Source organism: Euprymna scolopes, chromosome 33 (assembly GCF_053919585.1).
Source record: "Euprymna scolopes isolate OS-2025 chromosome 33, ASM5391958v1, whole genome shotgun sequence".
Lineage (NCBI taxonomy): Eukaryota > Metazoa > Mollusca > Cephalopoda > Sepiida > Sepiolidae > Euprymna > Euprymna scolopes.
This window is the reverse complement of record NC_136514.1, coordinates 27,369,189-27,393,746: the sequence shown is the minus strand read 5'-3', so window position 1 is coordinate 27,393,746 and position 24,558 is coordinate 27,369,189. Positions and strand designations below refer to the sequence as shown.

The 24,558-nt window shown below is 35.1% G+C and overlaps 1 protein-coding gene across 1 annotated transcript in view; it reads right to left on the bottom strand.

Moving 5' to 3' along the window:
* The window catches only part of LOC145258171 (heme transporter hrg1-A-like), a 292,891-nt gene that overhangs the window by 26,179 nt on the left and 242,154 nt on the right, over nucleotides 1-24,558 (bottom strand). The window contains exon 2 of the mRNA XM_080115986.1: nucleotides 16,487-16,654. Coding sequence (XP_079972112.1) covers nucleotides 16,487-16,654 — 168 coding nt within the window. The remainder of the gene's footprint in view (nucleotides 1-16,486; nucleotides 16,655-24,558) is intronic.

Below are 24,558 nucleotides of genomic sequence, written 5' to 3'. Positions count from 1 at the left end.
ACATTTCTCAGTTTTTATTTTTCATTACATTGGATTATTACTATTTCCATAATTATCAATGCCACCCATGGCAAACAAGTGGCCACCTTAGGGTAAAAAGAAAAACATTTTTTTTGGGGGGGGGGGGCATTGCAGAACAGGATTGAGTTTTGCAAAGGGAAAGGGGGGAAAAAAACTCAATGTTAGGTGCATTTTTAGCTAGAAAGCCGATATTTTTAGAGAGCATTAATAGCTATTTTTGCTACATATTCCCAACAACAACAACAACAACAAAAAAAAAAACCCATTCATTTGACTTCATAGATGCACCACATATTTAAAATTTTAACGCTTATGTCTTTCTTCACATTAGTCATCTTGAGAAAGTCTGAACAATAAAGACAAAATGTTGATGAACAAATAAGCAACTTTCGATTGACCTTTTATTTTTCTTTTTAAACATGGAAGCCACCACTTATCAAGCCCGGAGGCAACTCAGGGATAAGGGTTATTGTGTGTACAGTAATCAATGGGACAATATCGTAGTAACCATTAGTAATGGAGATCTGATAAAGTGTCTTACTTAAGGGAGCGGTTCATCAGGAACTTGTTTATGTTGGACTTGAAGACATCCAAGTTGTAGTCAGGTGGGAAACAGGCCAACAGAAGAGAGTTCCACAGGCGTGCACTTCTAAGAAAGAATCCTTGTTCATGGAATCTACATTTTGATTTAGGCACAGATAAAGAGTGGGGAAAATTACTGACAGTGGTTTCAGCTAGACAAGTATTTTTCGTGAAAGATTGGCAAGGGGGGACCAGAAATTTGAGCTCAGACGAGCACTTGCTATGGAAATAACAATAAAACAATGACAGGCTCGCAACGCCCCTTCTGTCGGAGAGAGGTTGCAGGTAAGAGAAAAGGGCATTCTCCACTAGGCTACTTTTTCTTATATAAACTATTTTTGTTTAAAAGTTTTTCTTAAGAGACTACATGTGTTTCCAAAGTCTAGTAGTCCTAGGGAAGAAACTATTAGAGTAGAAGACTTTCTTACATCTGTGTAGGGGTGGGATTTTGCTGCTTGTTGGGTTGATCGGGGTATTTAGTCAGGAAAACAGGAACCCGGAAGGAAATTCTAAAGTCTAGCAGGCCTAGGGAAGAAACTATTAGAGTAGAAGGCTTTCTTACATCTGGGGATTTTTACTGTGTAGGGGGGGGGGGTAGAATTTTGCTGATTGTCGGGCTTGCAGTTCAGAGCACCTACCATTAAAATACTTGTAAAACAGGTAGAAGAATGCAACATTTCGTCGATGGGATAGCCTAACTGACAGTTTGGAACCTATTAAGTTGGCGGCTTTTTGAATCCTGTCTAAGAGGGAGAGACTAGTAACAGATGCACCAGCTAAAATGTGGCAACAAAACTCCATACATGGCCGAATAGTGGTCTTGTAGAGGTACAGGATATTCTCAGTTGTAACTAACTTTCTAGTATGGTAGAGAGAGGGCCGACCTTTTTTGCAGTAGCCTTGGCAATGCCCTCAATGTATCTGTTCCAATTCATGTTCCCTGTGAACGTTAAGCCGAGGAGTTTGAACGAAATACTTTCAGGTAATGTGCCATTAGCCATAGCTATTAGTGGTTGAGGTTAGGATTTAACTTTATAATTCAGTTCATCAAAAACAGTTGGCAGATTTCTGCAACATAAGATCATCTATCGTTCTTTTTAGGATAGGAAAATGGTTCAGCAAATGGTTTTGATGCCGGTGCAGAGTGGGGGGGGGGGATAGAGTGCAAGAAAGTATAAAATTGAAATTTTTCACGAAATGAACAATAAGTAAAAAAAAAAAAAAAAAAAAAATTTTTTCTTTGTGATTTGCTTCTAATTAACCATTTTATCTTGAAAGGAACCTTTCTCTTTTATCTTGCCAATTTAAACTGGAATCACTAGTTTCCTGGATAACTGTTCCTATTTGCTTTTCTGCTTTGATGCATTCGGGGAGGGGAGGGGCGGTTGTCAGTTCACGACTAATATATTTGGCATTGGAACAGACAGAAGAACCTGGCGCCATGCTCTTAAGCCTTTTGTTTTTGGAAAATAATTGAAGAATTCTAGTTCCCTTTTCGGAGTAGTTGTTCTCTGCTGTAAATACAATAGGTTCTAGTGAATCCGTAAAAGATCATAGTTTTATACTTTCAAAAGATATTCATATAACTTGATAACATTCCTCCACTCCTATAATTAAAAAGACGACACAAGTAAAATGACTAACAAGAACAACAAGGTACCTGAGAAAGCTTAGAATAACTGAATAACAACTGAATTTTATGCAAGAACCCATGGCGCAATGGATAAAGTACTTCGTTAAATTCAGTTATAAAACTTACACTCTTCTGGAGGTTCAAGGCTCAATCTTCAGTTCGAGCAACACTCAAAATATAATTGTGAATTACTTAGGACTTCTACCCAGTCATGGCTGATGGAACGAGAGCTAGTTTCTCCCAAGAGTTCTGTTCAAAATACTGTGCTAATTGCTGAGTTTGATAGAAAGATTGCTGCTTGACAAGATACACCTGAAGTAGGTTGAAGATTACATCAACCAAAACCTTGTGCAAAGAACACTCAAAATGGGAACAGTAGTCCAAAGAATCCAAATAATATGAATAATCAATCCTCATATTAAAAATTCAAAACTGTGATGTAATTAAATGAAATCATTCAAAATCCGATTTAAAAAAATCTTAGTATTACTAAAAAGAATAATAAAGTCTACAATCATGAAATTAATTTATGATTATTAGTGTTGCGTTTTTAAAATTAACATTGAAATGTTAATTATGCATAAAGACATAAAAAAAAAGAAAAGAAAATGGCCGCTAAGTTCTAATCACTTCCGATATTTTGTTCATTTTTATGGTTAGTTTGATAAAAGTTAAATGCAAATAAAAATTAAATCTTTCTCCGTTATAAAAATAGATTTTGTAAGTAATGTGTAAACCTGGCGGCCTAAAAACAAAATGGCCGCCGAGTTCTTAGATTGCGTCTAATAAATCTTTTAAATGATGTTTATGACAATGATTTAATGTGGACTAAAGAAATAACAATATGGAGGTGTGAAATCTGTAATTTACAATACACATTAGTGATGGCACGATGCCAATATTTTTTCCGATTCCGATGCAATTACCGATTCTGTACTAAATTCCAGATTCTGATACAATTCCCGATTCCAATTCTTCATAAATCTTTAAATATCTAACTATAGTTGTCATTTTTTCCAGATTACCGTAAAAACACATGCTAAATGTGCATATATTTTCTCAAACAGAAAAACACACTTGTGGAAGGGTGATCTATAAGTTTTAATCTTACAGGTAGTTTAAAATCAATCAATATTTATTATTTCATTATTACTACCAGCAATGGAAGATTTGGTTTTAAACAAAATGAAATTAACAACAAAAAAAAGATAATTAAAGGAATCGTTTTTGGCATTGGAAAATAGGCACACATTTTTCTGATTCCGATACAGATTCCAATACCCTAAAAAGTTCTGATTTTCCCGATTCTGATTTCGATTAATTGTCTCAACACTAATGCACATTAAACTGTTATCCACAGTCAATTAATGGTTGGATATGGGAATGCCAAAAGATGGATTTTGTCATTCAATATGGAATTTTTTATTTTGTATTTTGAGCGAAGCAAACTTTCTTTACAAACAATTTATATGCGGAGTAACGATTTCTTTCAATTTCAGTTTTTACATCAAACTCAACAGACACTTTCTAGGCTGCTGTGTCTATACATACAAATTTTTGGAGAGGGTAGACCTATTGTAGTTTTGCATATATTTTAAAAAAAAATTAAATTTGCTTTAATTCCTTGACGTCTGTGACTTACCTTTACTTGCTAACATTATAGATTATTTTCCCATAAAATATTTTAATAAATTCCTGCAATTAAAATAAATAAGTATTTCTGCATTTATGTTTTTCTTTCTTACGGCACCTGAAATTGCTATGCAATTTTTGAAGTACATATTTATTAATCGTATGAAATTACATCTTTTTAAAACCGAAATTTGGACGCAGAAAACGTACACAACACATACAGTCCTTTTGAAATTATTTAATCAAAATTATATTTTCTACATTTTCTAAAGTGAAATAGATTCTTAATTGGGTCTAAAATACATAAGATCCATAAAAAAAAACCCTAAAAAACAAATATGGAGGACATATATGAAAATAATTATAATAATAAAAATATGAACACTAATAAGGTATGAGAGGAAATAATGAATGACGTCATGTTTTTCAAACTAAAAGAAAACAAAATTTTTTAAATCAGTCTATCTGTAGAAGTCGAATGGGAGACATGGAATAATGTTAGTGTGCCATGGGTTGTGCAAGGCAGTTGGCTAATAACGGTAGAAAGAAAACTTTGATAATCGCTAAGTGTGAAATATTACATTGACCTAGCATCTGTCGGTAGTCACTCAAAGAAGGCGAACATATATGAAAATAATAAGAAAAATAATAAAACTAATAACAAGAAATAACATCCCAAATTACAGTTTCATTTAATGTAATACAAATTTTAAAAAGCTAAAATAATCTAGCATTGGATGAGAAGAAACTGGAAAAGCTTTATTTACAACTAGCAGGTCGCCCAGTTTTGCCTGGTCATCAAATACCCTTAAATATGATATTTTGATTAATGCAGATTTCTTAATATTATATTATATTTGACCCAATATATAGTAATGATTTAAAAAGTTAAAAAAAATAAAAATGACTCGTGCACCATCACTAAGAATCAAAACCAAAACGTTTAGCTTACAATTTACTTTTTCCTTTGACATTAATACCAGAGTTATGAAGACATATTTGCTGCAAGACTAAAAATTCAAACATGAACCAATAGCTATTACATTATGCATGCATATTCATAATGCCGTCGTTCAACCTTCACCTGGCAAATTCCATTTTTTTAATTTTCACACTTTTGCACCAATTTTCCCCAACTAAAACTCAAATATAAATTTTCACATGGGTTCAAATACCCTATATATTAAATTTCATTTCTGTAGACCAAAAACTGACAGAGGAGTTTAGTTGGCATAATTTTTTAAACAAATATATATATACATACATAAATATATATAGAAAGAGGTTTGTATTTACTATAAGCAAGTATAAATCATGTAGAATATCTGCATGAATATAATCACACGTAATAGTTAAGATGATCATCTCATAAGAAAAAAAAAAAAAAATAGGAAATTAATTAAAATGAATATTTAAATGAATATGCAAATTAGCTGGATCTTTTGTAGATGAATGCAATTCCACGACCCATTTATAACAAAGTTGTATTTTATTTTTAAATAAATAGAAAAAAGGGTTTTTTATATGAATATCAAGCCACAAAAAAAAAACAACTAAATAAATAAATTTATAAGAGTATGAATTTGAAAATATATAAATATAGACCCTAAAAAAATAAGAATAATATGGTGTTCAGGAGTTGGGGTAGGAGTTTCTTGAGTTCTTCATTTTCTCAGGAAATGGCGGATCACAGATCCTGCTAGCATATATAATATGAAAATCAACTTCTCAAAATCAGAAGCAAGTTGAATCAAGACAGTGTATCTTGCACACATGTTACACATGTTTTCAATTTTTTTGTATTTTGAGACTTTATAAGTCTTCAACTCCCTAACAAAGAGGTCCATAGACAAACAAGACAAAAATTGAGAAATATCACAGACATAAAGGTGGAGATGATGCCTAGGAAAAATATGCAAATACCTTGACCCAACGCTAAATGCAGAAAACGATTTGAAAAGATGAAAAGGGCTTGCATACAAGACCTACGAATACGTTTCAATTTATAGCACATCTCAGCAAAAAGTGGAGATGAGAGCATTTTCCTGTACAATTTGGAACTGTTCATGCTGACCAAAACATCAGAATACAACATTGATGCTTTTCAAAAAAAAAAAAAGCTACTGGGAAAGGCCATCCAAACCAGCTGGCCAAGGACAAAGATCTCTACATTTGCACTGAAGCAAAACCATGGAATGTCATTATACTTAAAAGAAACCTGCCATGGTTTGGCAATTTAATGAGACTGCTACCAGAAACACTTGCACGTTAAGCACTTGAAACCCTCATAAGGTCTACCAGAAAACCATCAAAACGATCCAAAGTAGAGTGGCTTGACCAAATGCTAAAAGACATGAAATCACTAACAGACTTCTTACATTGAAAACGATATGAAAAAAAAAAAAAAAAAAAAATATCAACAGCATTACCATATTTAGTTTTATTTTGGGATGTTTGGTGGATATTTTATATTAAATGGAAATCGTCATCATCATAAGTACATATTTGTTAACTTATATAACACTAGCCTGGGTACCCGGCGTTGCCCAGGTGTTTGGAAGTGTGTGTTGAGCAAAAAAATAAAAATAAATAAAAAGAGTTGTAGTAGGTAGGCAGGCTCGAACCCAACCGCAGAGGAGGAAAAGAATGTGAGAAAAAAACGTGCCGTCTTTGCTGTTGTGCCCATTGACAAAACGGAAGTGGCGAAGGTTTAAATTAAGGTTAGTCAATCGAAAAGAGGGGATGACTTTCGAAAATATCGGTGAAAAAGCGACCCCCTCCTTATAGAAAAGTGCCCAGTTGAGGGTGAAGCAATTAATGCTTTTAGCCAATTTTTCGATATTTGTCAGCCAAAGCGTCGAGCTACAAAACAATACCAATTTCGTGAAAATCCGTTGCGTCTGTCGAAAGTTTTAGGCAGACATACAAACATACATACATTTAAACAGACAGGTGAGATTTATATTATAAACTAGCGGGTGTATCCAGCGTTGCCCGGGTGTTTAGAGGTGTGCATATTGGGGGAGGGTCAAAACAAAAGAATAAGTTTAAATATTATATATATATATATACATATTTTTAAAAAACAATGTTAAAACTTCTTTAAAAAAAATCGTTGCCCGGGTGTTTGTGTTTGGGGCTTAAAAAATACAAAACAGTTTTGGTAAGTAGTTAGGATCGAACCCGAAAAGCCTTGAGGCGAAGGTGGAAAAGAAAGTGTGCAAAACACCTGGCACATTACCCGTTCAGCCAACAAAGAGCAACTGAAACATGTTTGAATTTATTTATTTAAGTATTAAAAACAGAATTGACATGTGCCCACAATAAAAGTTAACTCTGCTACTTCTATTTGATCTCATTAATGAAAAAAGGGGATTATCCAGATTAAATAGCAATTGTCTGATATAAGGAGTTTGCCTCCACATTGATCAAAGCTGAGTGCTACTGGACGTTCCCCCGGTGAGATTGCCGGGAACAATTCTTAGCTTTGAATTTGTTTCGGTTTTATACAAAAAAGCTGAATGAACACAAGACTGGCTGAAATAGCAAGAATTTTATAAAAATCGACGTAAATAAATCTAGACGCAACCCGCATTCCCAAATCGTAGATATTATTATCTAGGGGGTATATAAACACTTAAGCGATAGTAACCCCCCCCCCCGGGACTGTCAGCGAAAAAAGCCTTTTCAAGACATACAAAAATGCGTGCGCCGCATTTGCCTTTTATATATATAAACTAGCAGGGGGTACCCGGCGTTGCCCGGATGTTTGGAGGTGTGTGTATTAAAAAAAACAAAAAAAAAAACCTTGGCTGGGTGTTTGGAGGTGTAAAAGAAAAAAAAAGTTTTAGTAAGAAGGTAAGATTGAACCCCGAAGCCTTGACGCAAAGGTGGAAACGAAAGGGGAAAAAAGCCAGGCACCTAACCATCTCGGCCACAAGGGGAGAGGAATTGATAAGCATGTTCAGTTAAAGCTTATAAAGCAAAATATACAGGTGTGAGGAAGTGGCGTGATGTTTGACCTAGTTTTGCGCTGCAAGCCAGTTACTGTTTCCCCTGCTTTTCGCTTTTCAAAGACGTAGCGAGCTGGTAAAAGTCGGCCAAATTAAATAGAAAGGCGACCTTCATTGTTATGTCATAGATATTATCATTTAGACGTGATATAAAAAGTTTTTAAGAATGAGCGACCCCCCTCCCCCCGAGAAGGCCGACGAAAAAAGCCTTTTGCAGACATACACAAAAAGCGAACATACATACACACACAAATTTTGCCTTTTATATATATAGATTATATTGCATTTCTGTCAAAACATTTAGCCTTAAGGATGCTAATTTTTTTGCTCATGTCGTTTGCAAAAGTGAGAAATTGGATAATGATTTGAAGACATTCAGTACTTGGTCAACCATGCCATCTTTGGTCGTTCTGATGCTTTTCGGCAGGTTTTATGAAAGCTTGAAGTGCAAGGTTGTTTTTATACAAGAATCTCACCAAATGATCAAACCATGAGAGTCTTTATTTCAGTATAACAGTGTTAAATATATGGAATAAGCAATCATCATCGATTTGACAGTGGCTCAGTGGTTAACGACATCCTGGATGTGCCAAGTTTGAATCCATTCCACAGAATGACTTCTACTTAGGGATGTTGGCAACCTTCACATGGTCTCTCCTGTAAGTACCCAATATCTTTCTCGAAAGAATTCTTAATAGAAAGACATAGAGGAAATGAATGGCAATAAAATCATCATCATCACCATCACCACCACCACCTCCACGTCATCATCATCATCACTGCATATTTGTTAACTTAAATAGCATCATCACTGTTGGAACACCTAACCTCGAAGATGCTGATGTTTTCGTTCACGTCTTCTGCAAAGATGAGATAACTTTTAGCACTTGATCAATCATGGCATCTTTGGCTATTCTGATGGTCTTTTGGCAGGTTTAAGAATTTTAGTGACACAGGGATAGTCTTGAATAAACTCTACAACCTTGATGTTTTTTAAAAAGAAGCTGGCTGGCTAAGGATAGTCTCAGGTAAAGATTTCTAGATTCACTCCGGGGCAAAACTACGGAGGGCTGTTAAATTTAAAAGAAGACTATCATAGTTTAGCCATTTAATGAAACAGCCATCAGAAACACCTGCGCATCAAGCATTTGAAGCCTTCATCATAAAGTCTACAAGAAAACTCTTGTGACAACCCAAACTAGCATGGCGCGACCAAGTGATTAAAAGACTTCAAATCACTTTCAGACTTTTCACATTGAAAACGACATAAAAAAATATCGACAGCATTACAATATTTAGTTTTATTTTGTGATGGATTTTTTGTATTAGATTGAAATGCATGACATATGAAATAAGCAATCATCGAGGTAATAGTGGCTAAGTGGTTAACAGCATGGGCTGACAACCTGAATGTGCCAAGTTCAAATCCATTCCACAGAATCACTTCTACTTTGGGATGTTGGCAACCTTCACATTGTCTCTCCTGTAAGTACCCAATATCTTTCTGAAAAGAATTCTTAATAGAAAGATATAGAGGAGGAAATGAATGGCAAAAAAATCATCATCACTGCATATTTGTTAACTTAGATAACATCATCACTGTAAACAATAGATCTCTAGTCATTTCTGTCGGAATACCTAACCTCAAGGATGCTGATGTTTTGGTCCATGTCTTTTGCAAAAGTGAGAAGATTTTTAGCACTTGATCAATCAGATCATCTTTCGTCGTTCTGATGGTCTTTTGGCAGGTTTAAGAATTTTAGCAGCACAAGGGTAGTCTTAAACAAAAATCTCTACAAAACAATGGAATGCTGATATACTCAAAAGAAGGCTGTCATGGTTTTGTCAGAAGCACCTGTATGTTAAACACTTCAAACCTTCATAAAACCTATCACCACCAGGACAACCAAAGGTGACATGACTCAACTAAGTGATAAAAAGCTTTAAATCATTATCATACTTCCACCTTGTACACAATATGAATAAAAAATATCAACAGACAATCCTGAGGAACAATCTTCATTAGCTCAATATTAGTTACCCTGTGTCAATGGCGATTAGGTCAACTAGTATACAGTTTGACAGAAGCACATTGAGTACATGTCATGATGACCCAAATCTACAAAACGGAATCATTTCCTGGGTTGAATGAAGACCGGCTGACATGTGAAGTTAAAACAAGAGGTCAGGTAAGTTAGACAAAACAGAGGTAAGAGTTGAGGTGATGAATGATGTAACGGGTTTGACAGAGAAAATAAAATTTTTCAAATCAGTCTGTCTGTGGAAGCCGAACTAGCTACATTGAATAATGTGAGTCTGCCATAGGTAGCACAGGGCAGTTGGCCAATAATGTAGAAAGAAAACTTTGATAATCGCTATGTGTGAAATGTTACATTGACCTAACATTTGTCGGTAGTCATCCAAAGATTAAGGTAAGAAGATAAATTAAATAATTAATTAGTTAAGAGAACGTTAATCTATCACTGTTGTGCAAGTCAAAAAAATAAAACCTCTTAGAAACTCTCAGTGGACGTCTCCTTGTGTTCTTTTCTGCATGTAATGAAGCTTTATTCATAAAGCAACCATTAAACAAAACGGTGACAATGAAGTACAATCAAGGAAGTAAATTTCAAAAACTAGCAGTTTGAGGGAAGAAACCATTAGAGCAGAAGGCTTTCCAGCATTTAGGGATCTCAATAGTGAAGGGGTCAGATTTTGCTGCTTGTCGAGTTAGTTGGGAATATGTAACACAAGTGCTATGAGTTAATCAGAGCACATTCCATTAAAGTACTTGTGAAACAGACAAAGGGATGCAGCATTGTGGCGATGGGACAGAGGTTGTAGCTTAGCTGACAGTGTGGGACCTATTAGATTTAAGGCTCTTTTTTAGACTGTGTCTAAGAGTGAGAGACTAGTGGTAAATACACCAGTTCAGATGTGGCAACAATATTCCATGCATGGATCATCGTGACTTTGTAGAGATATAGGATAATCTCTGGTGTGAGTAATTTTCTAGCATGGTAAAGGGAGCCCATCATCTTTGCAGCAGCCGAGAATTTCCTGAATGTATTTGTTCCAATTCATGTTGCTTGTGAATGTTAATAGTAAAAACATATAAGAAGTACTGATGGGACGATTCCAATATTTTTCTTGATTCCAATACAATTACCGATTCCTTACTAAATTTCTGATTTCAATTCTTCATAGATCTCTTAATATCTAACTATAGACGTTAATATATACGTTATTTTTTCCCAATTACCATAAAAACTCATATCAAATGTGCAGATATTTTCTTCAATGTAAAAATACATTTGTGAGTGATGATCTATCGATTTTAGTTTTGCTTGTCGTTTATAATCAATAAATATTTATTATTTTATTATTATTACTCGCGGTGGAAGATTCTGCTTTAAACAAAATCAAATAAAAAGACAATTAAAATTTGGCATTGGAAAATAGGCACAAATTTTTCTGATTCCAATATTGATACCAATAAAAGTTCCGATCTTCTGATTCCCGATCCGATCAATCGTCCCAATACTAATAATAAGACAACTATACAAAAATGAAGAGAAATATTCCTGCCATTTAACGAACATAATAAATTTTCTAAAAGTTGTTGTCTTCCCAAGGGAATGAACTTTGTAATATTGCTTTAGTTAGAAACTTTTCATATTTCTTAGTGAATATTGCTTTAGTTAGAAACTTTTCACATTTCTTAGTGAATATTGCTTTAGTTAGAAACTTTTCATATTTCTTAGTGAATATTGCTTTAGTTAGAAACTTTTCACATTTCTTAGTGAATATTGCTTTAGTTAGAAACTTTTCACATTTCTTAGTGAATATTGCTTTAGTTAGAAACTTTTCATATTTCTTAGTGAATATTGCTTTAGTTAGAAACTTTTCACATTTCTTAGTGAATATTGCTTTAGTTAGAAACTTTTCACATTTCTTAGTGAATATTGCTTTAGTTAGAAACTTTTCACATTTCTTAGTGAATATTGCTTTAGTTAGAAACTTTTCATATTTCTTAGTGAATATTGCTTTAGTTAGAAACTTTTCACATTTCTTAGTGAATATTGCTTTAGTTAGAAACTTTTCACATTTCTTAGTGAATATTGCTTTAGTTAGAAACTTTTCACATTTCTTAGTGAATATTGCTTTAGTTAGAAACTTTTCATATTTCTTAGTGAATATTGCTTTAGTTAGAAACTTTTCACATTTCTTAGTGAATATTGCTTTAGTTAGAAACTTTTCACATTTCTTAGTGAATATTGCTTTAGTTAGAAACTTTTCACATTTCTTAGTGAATATTGCTTTAGTTAGAAACTTTTCATATTTCTTAGTGAATATTGCTTTAGTTAGAAACTTTTCACATTTCTTAGTGAATATTGCTTTAGTTAGAAACTTTTCACATTTCTTAGTGAATATTGCTTTAGTTAGAAACTTTTCATATTTCTTAGTGAAAAAGAGTAAAAGGAATACAAAATAAAATAAAATCATATTCAATAAATAATAAATAACGTAGGAATATTTTTGTAACACTTTCAAATTTTATGTTGAACTAGCGGGGGGGGGGGGTACCCGGCGTTGCCCGGGTGTTTAGAGGTGTGTGTGCTCGGGCGGGGGTGGGCGTGTTAATCAAAACATAAGAATAAGTGAAGTAAAAAAAAAAAAACTAAAAAAAAAAGAAAAAAAAGAAAAAAAAGAAAACAGAAAAACGAACGTTAAAACTTCTTTAAAAAATCTGAAAAATAAAGCGGGGGGGGGGGGGGTACTCGGCGTTGCACGGGTGTGTGTGTGTTTGGCCGGTGGGAGGGGGGGGGGTAATCAAAACATAAGAATAAGCGAAGTAAATATTTTTAAATATTAAATAAAAATTAAATATTATATAAAAAAAAAGTTAAAACTTAAAAAAATCGAAAAAAAAAAAACTAACGTAAAGCAAACGAACGATGTTAAATGTAAAAATCAGAAAAACAAAAAAGAAAACAGTACGAACGTTAAAACTGAAAAATACCCCCCCCCCAAAAAAAACACGCGAAAAATGGCTTAAATAAGCCTGTTTCAATATTAAAATTTAAAAAATCGGTGGGTACCCGGCATTGGCCGGGTGTTTTTGGGTGTGTGTGATCTGTTGGATGGGGGGGGGTAATGAAAACCTAAGAATAAGCGAAGTAAAAAAAAAAAACAGAAAAACGAACGTTACGTGAAAAATGGCTTAAATAACCCTGCTTCAATATTTAAATTTTAAAAAAATCTAAAAAAAAAAAAAAGACATCTCACGCCACGATTCGAACCCAAAACGTTTAGATAATGACCCAACGCTCTAACCAACTGAGCTAACACGACGTACATGAAATTGCGTGAGTTCTTCAAATATTTAAACTAAATCAGGTTATGACGTCGTCTGACGCATGCGTAGAACCGATCTCGTCATGAGAGGACGGTTTTTGTTGACCCCCCCCCCCCCTGTAGAAAAGTGCTGATTTCAGGGTGAAAAAATTAACGTTTTTGGCCAATTTTTCGATATTTGTCGGCGAAGGATGGGGCTTTCACATGAGACCAAGTTTGTGAATTTTTGTTCTGTCTGTCGAAAGTTTTTAGCAGACATACAAACACACACACACATACATACATTTCCGCTTTTATATATATAGATGAGACAGCTGCATATGAAATCGTCTCTTCCAAATGACATGTATAGAAATTGGTAACACGCACACATACATATAGATAGATATAGATGTGAATATGTACATATATTATACATACGTCTGTATGCATACACCTATATATATACTAGCGGGGGTACCCGGCGTTGCCCGAGTGTTTGTTTCCGGGACGGGACGGGGGGAGTTTTAAAAAATGTTATGGTAGGTAAGTAGGAAGGATCAAACCCGGAATCATGAGTAAAAGTAGGAAAATAAAGTGTGAAAAAAAAACAAAACAAAAAAAAACATCTGCAACGTTAACAGTTCGGCCACCAAGAAAAGTCCATTCCAGTTGTTTAAGAAAAAAAAAAAAAAAAAAAAAACGACTACGGTAGGTCGGCGCGAACGTGAAAATATAATGTGAATTGTCCAGCACGCTAACCACTACGCCACAGAGCACTGCAGCTTAGTTTAGTGATTTTAAATAACTTCACATGAAAGACCTACGAAGCCAAACCGGTGTTCTCTTCTCAACTGTTCCTTGTGAACGATCCCCAAACGGTGTTAAGTGGTGGCAGGGGGAGGAGGAATTTATTAGAGAGAAAATATTTTACCACTTCCATTGATCTTAACCGATTTTGGCCGTGACTTCTCAGCAGAAAAAGTATAGAAATCTAAGATTATCGAGGAATTTGAGAAATAATAAGCCTATAACACACCTCAGATATTGTTCTGCCGTTTGTGCATATTATATTTGCATGAAATATCTAGATTTTTAATCCTATTAATGTCAAAATCAGACGGGAAAAAATGAGTTCATTTTATTTATATAATAAAGATATATATATGTCTGTGTGTATGTTTTTAAAATATAATTATTCACTGACACTTGTTTCGTCGTCTACGACTCATCATAGGAGTTGTCAGTGGATAATTATATTTTAAAAGCAAGCGATACATTTGCTGCTCCCCATTTGGGGATACCAAATCGGTCAAAGGGAAAATTATTCCCAACTTGCATTTAGGTAAAAATGCACTTTTGTATAAATAATTTAATTCATTCAAAAAGCATCACTAACAAAAACAAATAAACAACATATATATATATATATATATATATATATATATATATATATATATATAATGATGATTGATTGCAACGTCTTGTCAGACGAGTGCCACTCCCTCAGACACTCAAACTCAATGAGCCCAAAAATGACTTTTTTTTTTAGTCCTACCAATGAATTCGCACGCTCAAGCAGGCATGACACTGAAGATGGTCATTGAGATCAATTATTACATGCTTCCAGCATTTCAAGCCTCCATGCGTCACAACATTTCCATCGCCACAGGACCATTTTTATAGACAAATGCCTGAGGGAGTATCTATACACAGATAATGTTACAGAGTCTTAGCTTTGTACGACAGCTAAGTTTCTCTCTCGGTTTAAAATCTTGAGATTCAGCAACAAGCAAGAGTAAGATAGCCAGCAACAAGTTAAACTGCAGACCAGCTTAATACAGGTACTGGTCTCCTGCTTTATGTTTTTTTTAAATCAGAGATTTGCTTCTCCTAGAAAGGTTGCCTTCACCACGGCTTATGAGAGCCCTCTCCACCCCAACACACACATACATACACACAAACACACACGGTGCTATTTGGCCGTTGACCCCGAAAAAGGGTTCATTTGCCCTTTGGAAAGTCTTGTTTTTAGTCCTTCAGGGAGACTAGCCACCCTCCTCACCAAACAAGTCTGGTGGGGGAACCAGTTTAGTTGCCGGTGACCGACCATGAGGCAGGTAGTACTGGGTTACATGGTACCAGTAGCATATGACCTGACCTACATACACACATGCACATGGTAGCTTCCTTCACTCTTAACAGACTATGGATACCCACTGTAAGAGTGCCTGTGCATGTAATTTTTGTGGCAAGAGTTGCGCAATCTCCAACCACACCTCTCTTGAGTCAGCGCTGTTAAATACCAGATGACTGGAAACAATGCTGAGATAAGCGGAGAGCACATACAGCACCTAGAATTCCCTAATAGTCACCAATTTGTTTGGTACTAGCAACGTTGAGCCTGGCTAGCACACACACACACACACACACATATATATACTAGCAAAAGTACCCGTCGTTGACTGGGTTCAAAAAACAGCCTACAGAAAATGGACTCTGATTTATGAAAGTATGATAGGTTATGAAAAGGAAGGGTTGTAAATTTGGATTGAATTTTGGGGTATCAAAACCAAAGCAAAATATGATGAAAATAAAAATAAAATAGATAAACCCCATAATTTATTATATCATACTTGTTCACACTGAAACACTTATCACAATATTCTGTGGATCTATATTAAAAAACTTTGTTAAACTTTGTGACATATTTACATTCTATGGAGGTCAGGTGCGAACGAACACCCCATAATTTTATTATACCATCCCTATTTAAGTTAAAACATACTTATCAAAGTATTATTATGTGCATCTATGTCAAAAACACTTGTAAACGTTTTTTTTTAAATTTTTTTATTTCCATACTTTGTGAATCAGGCGCGAACGCAGATTCCACAATTTTAATGAACCACCGTTCTGCCAGATCAAACATACCCATTCCTGTGTCTTGATACATCTATCATTATATGTAATCAGTTTTTTAAAATAGTCAACCATATAGGAGCCTATTCGTGACCACACACACACACACACACAGACATTCAGCTTATATATATATATACACGCACACATAAACATACATATACACACACGCACATACATATATATATATATATATATATACATACATATATATATATATATACACACACACGCACGGACACAAATATACACACACATTATATATATATATATATATATATATATATATATATATATATATATATATATATATATATGTATGTATGTAGGTTGAGGTTTTACTTACCCTGTTGAAAGTAATATCCCAGATCAAGATATGTGAAGAAAGTGATGATGCCAACAAACTGGAAGATACACGAAAGGGCGACCATGTACTTGAGTCTGTAAGGGTATGCCTGCCACACATTTTGAAGGTAACACACGTGTAGGGTGAAGGTCAATGAAGCAGGGACAGCTGCAAAGAGAGCAGAATAGTAAAAAGGACATTGATGAATTACCAAATGAATGTAGTAATAAAAACGAACAGAATAAAAAATAATAGTAATAATATTAAGGTAAATAAAGACTGGACCTATTTTCGTATTAAGGATAATTGTAAGATTACGATGGTTACTACACACACACATATATGTACATATACCTATGCAATTGCTACAGCTACGTACCTTGAAAACGGAGCTATTAAACCTGACATAATGATATGGGACAAGAAGGAGAAAGAAGCAACCTTAGTAGAAGTTAGTGTCACCAATGATGCCGAGTTAAACAGAGCCGAGAGGGAACAGATAACGAAATACCAAGGTATTATGTATGAAATATAAAGAAATTGGAATCTTAGGAAGATCTCCATCATTTCAATAATTATAGGAGCAATTGGACCCATGAAAACGATTTAAAAATGCACCTGGAAAATATACTCGGTGAACCAACTGCAAGAGAGATTCAAGAAATTCTAACAATTGCACTTAAAGACGGTTAGTATCTTAAGATCTCGAGATTGGAATACATGAGATAGTGGGTGAATATCTGTCATTCCCAGACAATCATCCCAGCTTGTACAAACTAAGAACATTGAAAAACAAATATATATATATAGTGAAAAGTGTGTGTGTGTGTGTCTGTGTACATTTCCCTACGAAATAACTGTCAATTTTCGGTCTAGAAACTCGAGATTTGATATAAGGAGTATTGAGGTTTGAGAAAATCTTTTTAATCGGTTTTTGGCCAGAAATTTGGCTGTCAAGGGGTCAAAGTTCATCAATTTGACCTTTGAAAACTCTACCAAACTTCTCCGACAATTTTGGGTCTAAACGCTTGAAATTTTATATATAGGTTACTTGGACACGGATTAAACTTTTTAATTCGATTTGAGCCCAAAACAATAAATGTTAAGGGGTCAAAATTGGGGTCAAAGTTAAAAAAATTGACCTCTGCGGTCTCTACCAAATTACTCATCCAATTTCTGGTCTAAACATTTGAAATTTGACATAAAGGATATTCAGAGATAAGGCAAGCTTTTTAATTGGTTTGGGTCGAAAATTTCAGCTACCAAGGGGTCAAAGTTAAAAAAGTTTGACCTTTGTGGTGTCTAGCAAACTACTCAGCCAATTTTAGGTTTAAATATTTGGAATTTCTACATAACGGGTATTCAGACGTGCGGCAAGCATTTTAATCAGTTTTGGAGCGAGAATTTGGCTGCCAAAAGGTCAAAGTTGAAAGAGTTGATCATTGCAGATTCTACCAAATTTCTGCGCCAATTTCGGGTCTAAAGACTTGAAATTTTAGATGTAGGTAACTTGGACATGGATAAAACTTTGTATTTTGATTTGAGACCAAAATAATAAATGTTAAGGGGTGAAAATTCGGGTCAAAGTTAAAAAAATTGACCTTTGTGGTCTCTACGAAATTACTCAGACAAATTTTTATTTAAACATTTGAAATCTTACATAAAGTGTATTCACATGTAGGGCAAGTTATGAACAGTACATAGGGCCCCAGCAAAGCCGGGCTGAACTGCTAGTATATATATATATATATATATATATATATATATATATATATATATATAAAACGAGGATCGATGTCAACATGATTGTGCTGTATTGGCTAATATAAAAAAAAAAAACTCAGTTTTTAAATCTCCTTAGACTAAGGCAATTTAAAATTTTTGTCTTAATCCAGAGTGCCCCTTGTTGAGGAGCTGAATCTCCCCCCCCTCCGCCGCATTAAAAACCATCCATCTCTCTCTTTCTCTACTTCAACTAGAAACAAATACGAAAATTATTCTTAATTTTTTGTATTTATTTATTTATTTATTTATTTACACATCAAGAAGAAGCAAAAGCACGTTTCTCTGTTTCTCTTCCATCAATTTGTGTCCTTGTTAGCCCGGATGTGTCACTCCTGCCTCGCCTCCTGCCTCAAACTCAACCACCTCTTCCACCCAATGCACATTCACCACTTCCCTTCAATCAAATATTCTGTTTTCCCCTCCGTCTTAGTGAGTCAAGTCAATGAGTGCATGAGCTGTATAACTCCAGTTGGAAGCAGTGCACGTTAATTATGGCGTAAAATATGGATGTGCCTATATCAGACAGACAAGAGGCCATGTTAGGAAAACATTTGGATTATTCGGACTACTGTTCTCATCTTAAGTTTTATTCTCGCAACGTTTCGACCGATGTAACCTTCGGCTTCCTTCAGGTGTATCGTGTTGAACTCTGGAATCTGTAGATACAGTGGCATAGAAAGAAAATATATGCTGAGTTCGAGTTTTATGCAAAAACTGAAACAAATTCCTATCCCATATTTAAATTATAAAGATAATTGTTCGTATAGAAAGTTGACTTAAAAAAGAGTTTATTTTTTTCGTATCAAACGACTAAATCTATGTTTTGAGCATTTCCATCTCTAACCATCAATTGACTGCAAATAACGGTTCAATGCGCATGGTAAATTGCAGATTTCACACTTACCTCAGCTGTTTTACCTCTATTAATAATCTCTATTCTAACCAAGTTTTCCCAAATTATCATCATCATCTTTGGTTAAACGCCCGTCCAGTGCCCACTGACGTCCATTTATCTGTTCCAGTGTCCACTGAGATCTGGACACTAGTTTCCAGAGCGCACTGGCGTCCGACTACCTGTTCCATAGTCCACTGACATCCAGCCACATGTCCCAGTGCCCACTGACGTTCAGCTACCGATTTTCAGTACGGATCCCGTCTCACTCTGACTGATCCTGAATGAACTCTCTGCTGCTTGCCTGTTTCCCACCTGACTACAACTTGGACGTCTTCAAGTCCAACATAAACAAACTCCTGACAAACCGCCCCCTTAAGTAAGACACTTTATCAAAACCCCCAATACTAATGATTACTACAATACTATCTCATTGATTACTGTACACGCAATAACCCTTATCCCTGAGTGGCCTTCGGGCCTTGATAAGTGGTGACCCCCATGTAAAAAAAAAAAAAGAAAATATATATATATGATTTCCATTGCCAGTAATTTACCATTTCGATTCTCGGTAAATAAAAAACACGATACATATCGTCTTAAATTTTTTTTTTTATTCGATTTTCACCCCAAACAAGGCACAGTACCACTTTGATGTAGGGGGCTACTATCGGGGACATAAGTTGCAGGAATACTATGTAAGGAGCTGAGCAGTAAGAGGTCGGTCCACATTACACTTGAACTTCTGTATGTCAGTACAGTTGGGAAAGCAGAATCCCGGAAGGGAGTTCCACAGTCTAGCAATTCTGGGGAAGAAACTATTGGAGTAGAACGCTTTCTTACATTTAGGGATCTCTACTGTGAAGGGGTGGGATTTTGCTGCTTGTTGGGTTTGTCGGGGGTGTTTATGTGGAGGGGGTACAAGTGCTTGTAGTTCATCGGAGCATTCACAATTAAAATACTTGTAGAATAGGCAGAGGGATGCAACATTTTATCGATGGGACAGAGGTTGAAGCTTAGATGACAGTTCAGGACCTATCAGGTTGGTGACTCTCTTTTGAACCCTGTCCAGGTGTGAGAAGCTAGTAGCAGATGCATCAGCTCAAATATGACAACAATACACCATACATGGGCGAATGGTGGCCTTGTAGAGGTACAGGATACTCTCAGGTGTAAGTAGCTTTCTAGCACAGTAGAGAGAGCCCACCTTCTTCGCAGCAGCCCTCAATGTATCTGTTTTAACTCATGTTCCCTGTGAACATTAGGTCGAGGAGTTTAAAGGAAGTACTTTAATCAAATATCAGTGTCTGCCATTCTTTGCTATTGTCGTTATCTCTATGCCTTTGTACATACCTTGTTAGTTGTACGGTCGACTGGCACCTTCACACCTTTCGGCCTGTTGCAACACTGGCATGTGTTGGATGACTTTTAGAAATTGACTTTCAAACGAATCTATCTCTGCTCAAGTCCTTATTTATCCCTCTTTCTCTCAGGTTCATTTTTATCACTCCCATATTTTCCTTGGCCTTCCCCTGTTAACTCAATCTGTTACATCAACTGTTTTACATCTACTGACCCAAGAACTGTTATCCATTCTTTTAACATGGCCAAACCATTGAAGTCTCCTGTTCTCAACACATTTCCTTATAGAGTTCAGATTTAATCTTCCTTTGAAGTCATAAAATCTAAGCCTGTTTTATTACCCATATTGCACACCCATTGTATCATTTTCATATCAGTTCTCTCCATGCCACGCATGTCCTCAACCCCTACAGGTTTCACTTCCATAAATGATCATATTGTGCACACATGTTTTATAGACTCTTTCTTTGATCGGCAGTGGTAACACACTGCTAATTAGCACTTCACTGCACTTCATCCACTTCTACTTTTTACACTCGCACTCACTTTACTCTGTATTCTAATGGTGGTATTTATTTCTCTCCTACCATGAGAGATGTGACATAAGTGTGAGAAAGTGGGATTGAAAAGTCAGCACTCCAGAGAAGGAACACTAACCCTGCAAAAGATGTTTCTGTAGCCCCCTCCCATCGGCATTCTCTAGCAGAGTCACCTCAAACAATTAGCAATAAACTAACCTCTTCTTAAAGGGAGAAGTCAAAACCTGGAAAGGTGGACCTCCTAGAACTGCACAGAACCAGCATTATACAGTAATCAACAGCGAACAGGTCACGACAGGAATAGTCTAGACTCTGCTCCTATGTCGTCATCTAAAGACTAAGTTAGAAAAACAAGTTAAATAATTAGAATTAGATATTGGTGTCTCCTTCCATGAACAACCTCTCTTTAAATAAAACCTTTGAAAGCCAGCAAGTCTCCATTTTATTTCCATGCTTGAGAGAATTTGCCTTAAGCTAAGCAGCAGAAGATCAACAACCACAAGGGTATCATGGCTCATGCATTGAAAAGTGATGATCGGAGAATGAAAACCAACGACCGTGCATGTATGTAAAAAAAGAATTTGTATTGCACGCTTACGTAAAAGAATGTCGAGCTGTTTGTGTAACATAAAATTCTACAAAATAATAACGTTATTATTTAGAAATCCATACTTAACGTAAGGAGGGGCGGGTGTTTTGTAACTATTCTGTACTTTAACCTAACAATTTGATAAACTAAAGATACCGCAAAAAGTTGAATTTAAACTGAAAATCTTACCTAACAAATTAGCACGGTTCGTATTCTGCATAAGTACCTGCAAATATCTGTGCATGTTTCACTGTAGTCAGAATAAAGTCTTTAACACGTCGACTGCCATATTAACAATATTACCATGGTAGTGTGCAATGACGCAGCGTCCACAATATTTGTTGAGGCTTCTTTTCGCAAAAAAGGCTGGCAACAATCATTGTAGACACCCTATGCTACTTCTATACCACAAGTGCCCGTTACTTAACGTGCACGCTATTACTCGTGATTGTGGCGTCTGGTTTTGGTCTGAAAAAGATACTGCAAAGAGGAAATGTTTATTTGATTCTTTTTATTCCATTTCACATTTGCAAAATTAATGTCTGTGTCTGAAAAGCATAACATTGTAAATGCTAAACGAATAAATGAGAAAATAAAAATATTGTAGTCGTATACTAACAAATATCGCAAACCAGAAAATGAATATTTATGCCGAAATATTCAACATTGGGAAATAACGTAAAATAAAGCAACATCTTTGAACAATATATTATAATTAAAGAATAATTATTATTTAATTATAATATATACATATATATATACAGAGAGAGAGAGAGAGAGAGAGAGAGAGAGAGAGAGAGAGAGAGAGAGAGAGAGAGAGAGGGAGAGAGTTATGTGTTCATCAACGTTTCGTCTTTATTTCAAGACTTCCTCTGGATGAATAAAAACGAAACGTTGATGAACACATAACTCGGTTTGTTCCTTTTTATTTTTCTCTATTTTGTCGGAATACTATTTCCATAATTCTCGTCATATATATATATATATATATATATATATATATATATATAATATTTATATAATATTTTTATTTATATAGACAAATACTACAAAGTTACTACACTGAACATGCTACGGTTTCGGAACGATTGGTTTATTAAAAACCAAAGGCTCTTCGTCAAGCATCTGAAATAAGGTTTATTCCCTATTCATAATAGCTGATCTTTAAATCTATGCTTGCTATAATTGCTATGATGAATAGCGGATAAACCTTATTTCAGTTACCTGATGAAGAACCTTTGGTTTTTAATAAACCAATCGTTCTGAAACATTATGTAGTATTTGTCTATATAGCTAAAAATATTATACTCTGCTCTTTTTATTGAGCACTCTTATTAACCTTGTTTTAATTCATGGACTTTATCTCTTGAGTATCTAACTTGGTATATATATATATATATATATATATATATATATATATATATATATATATATATATATATATATATATTATAATTAAATAATTATCTTTTACGTCTAGTGTTTTATGCTTACGCAGTGTAGGGTTGACAATTCCTACCGGTTAATCCATCCCAGCCACAAAGCCACTTTTTGCTTCATTTGCTAAGCCTCTACCTCAGAGCCACCAAACAATTGTCACGGGAATGAAAAGAATTAAGAATATTAAACGCCGAATTTGGCAAATCTTGAGTGTTCGAACAAGCGGAAAGTGTGAACATTGTATAAACACTAGTAGACTGTCTAAGTTATTATTATGTAGGTAGTGCCTATCCTAAAGTATTCTTAAAGGGGCTTGATAATTATAATTAAATAATAATTATTGTTTATACCTAAACCACTAGTGTTTTATAGTTACACAATCATCAGTGTAGGGGTGTCAATTCCTGCCAGTCATGAGATTCGAACTCAACCACAAAGTCACCTTTTGTTCGATTTGCTAAACCTCTACCCATATATATATATATATATATATATATATATATATATATATATATATATATACTATAACCTTAAAATTAAGGGAAAATGTATTTTTAACGTATATAATATACTAGCCTGGGTGCCCGGCGTTGTCCGGGTGTTTGAAGGTGTGGTTGAGCAAAAAAAAAAAAAAAAGGTAGTAGGCAAGCAGACTCAAACCTGTACCACAAAGAATATGAAAAAAAAACAAAAAACAAAAAAAACATGACGTCTTTGCCGTTGCGTCCATCGACAAACCGGAAGCAGTAAAGGTTCAAATTAAGGCTAGTCAATCGCAAAGAGGAGATGACTTTCGAAAATATCGGCGAAAAAAAGCGACCCCTCCTTGGAGAAAAGTGCCCGGTTTAAGATGAAGGAATTAATATTTTTAGCTAATTTTTTAAAATTTGTTGTCTGAAAGGTCGAGCTGGAAAACGATACTGATCTCGTGAAAATCCGTCGCCTCTGTCAAAAGTTTTAAACAGACATACAAACATACATACATTTAAACAGACAGGTGAGATTTATATAATAGACTAACGGGGTACCCGGCGTTGCCCGGGTGTTTAGAGGTGTGTGTGTTGAGGTGGGGGGTAGGAGAGATTATATATATATATATATTATATTAAAAAAAAATGTTAAAACTTCTTAAAAAAATCGTCCGGGTGTTTGTGTTGGGGTGGGGATGGGGGGGCTTAAAAAAAAGGTAGGATCGAACACGAACCTTGAGGCGAAGTTGGAAAATAAAGTGTGAAAAAAACCTGACACGTTAACCGCTCGGTCAGCAAGAAAGATTAACTGTAGAAACAGAATTAATAGGTGCCCGCACTTAATGATTTAATGAGGTCAAATAAAAGTCGCGGAGGTAACATTTACTGTGGGGCAATTTTTTTTGGTTTGTTTACCCAACTTTGGCTGGTTTTGTTTCCCCAAGATGTTGGGGGGGGGACCAGCTTCCCATAAAAAGGGGATTGTCCAAATTGAA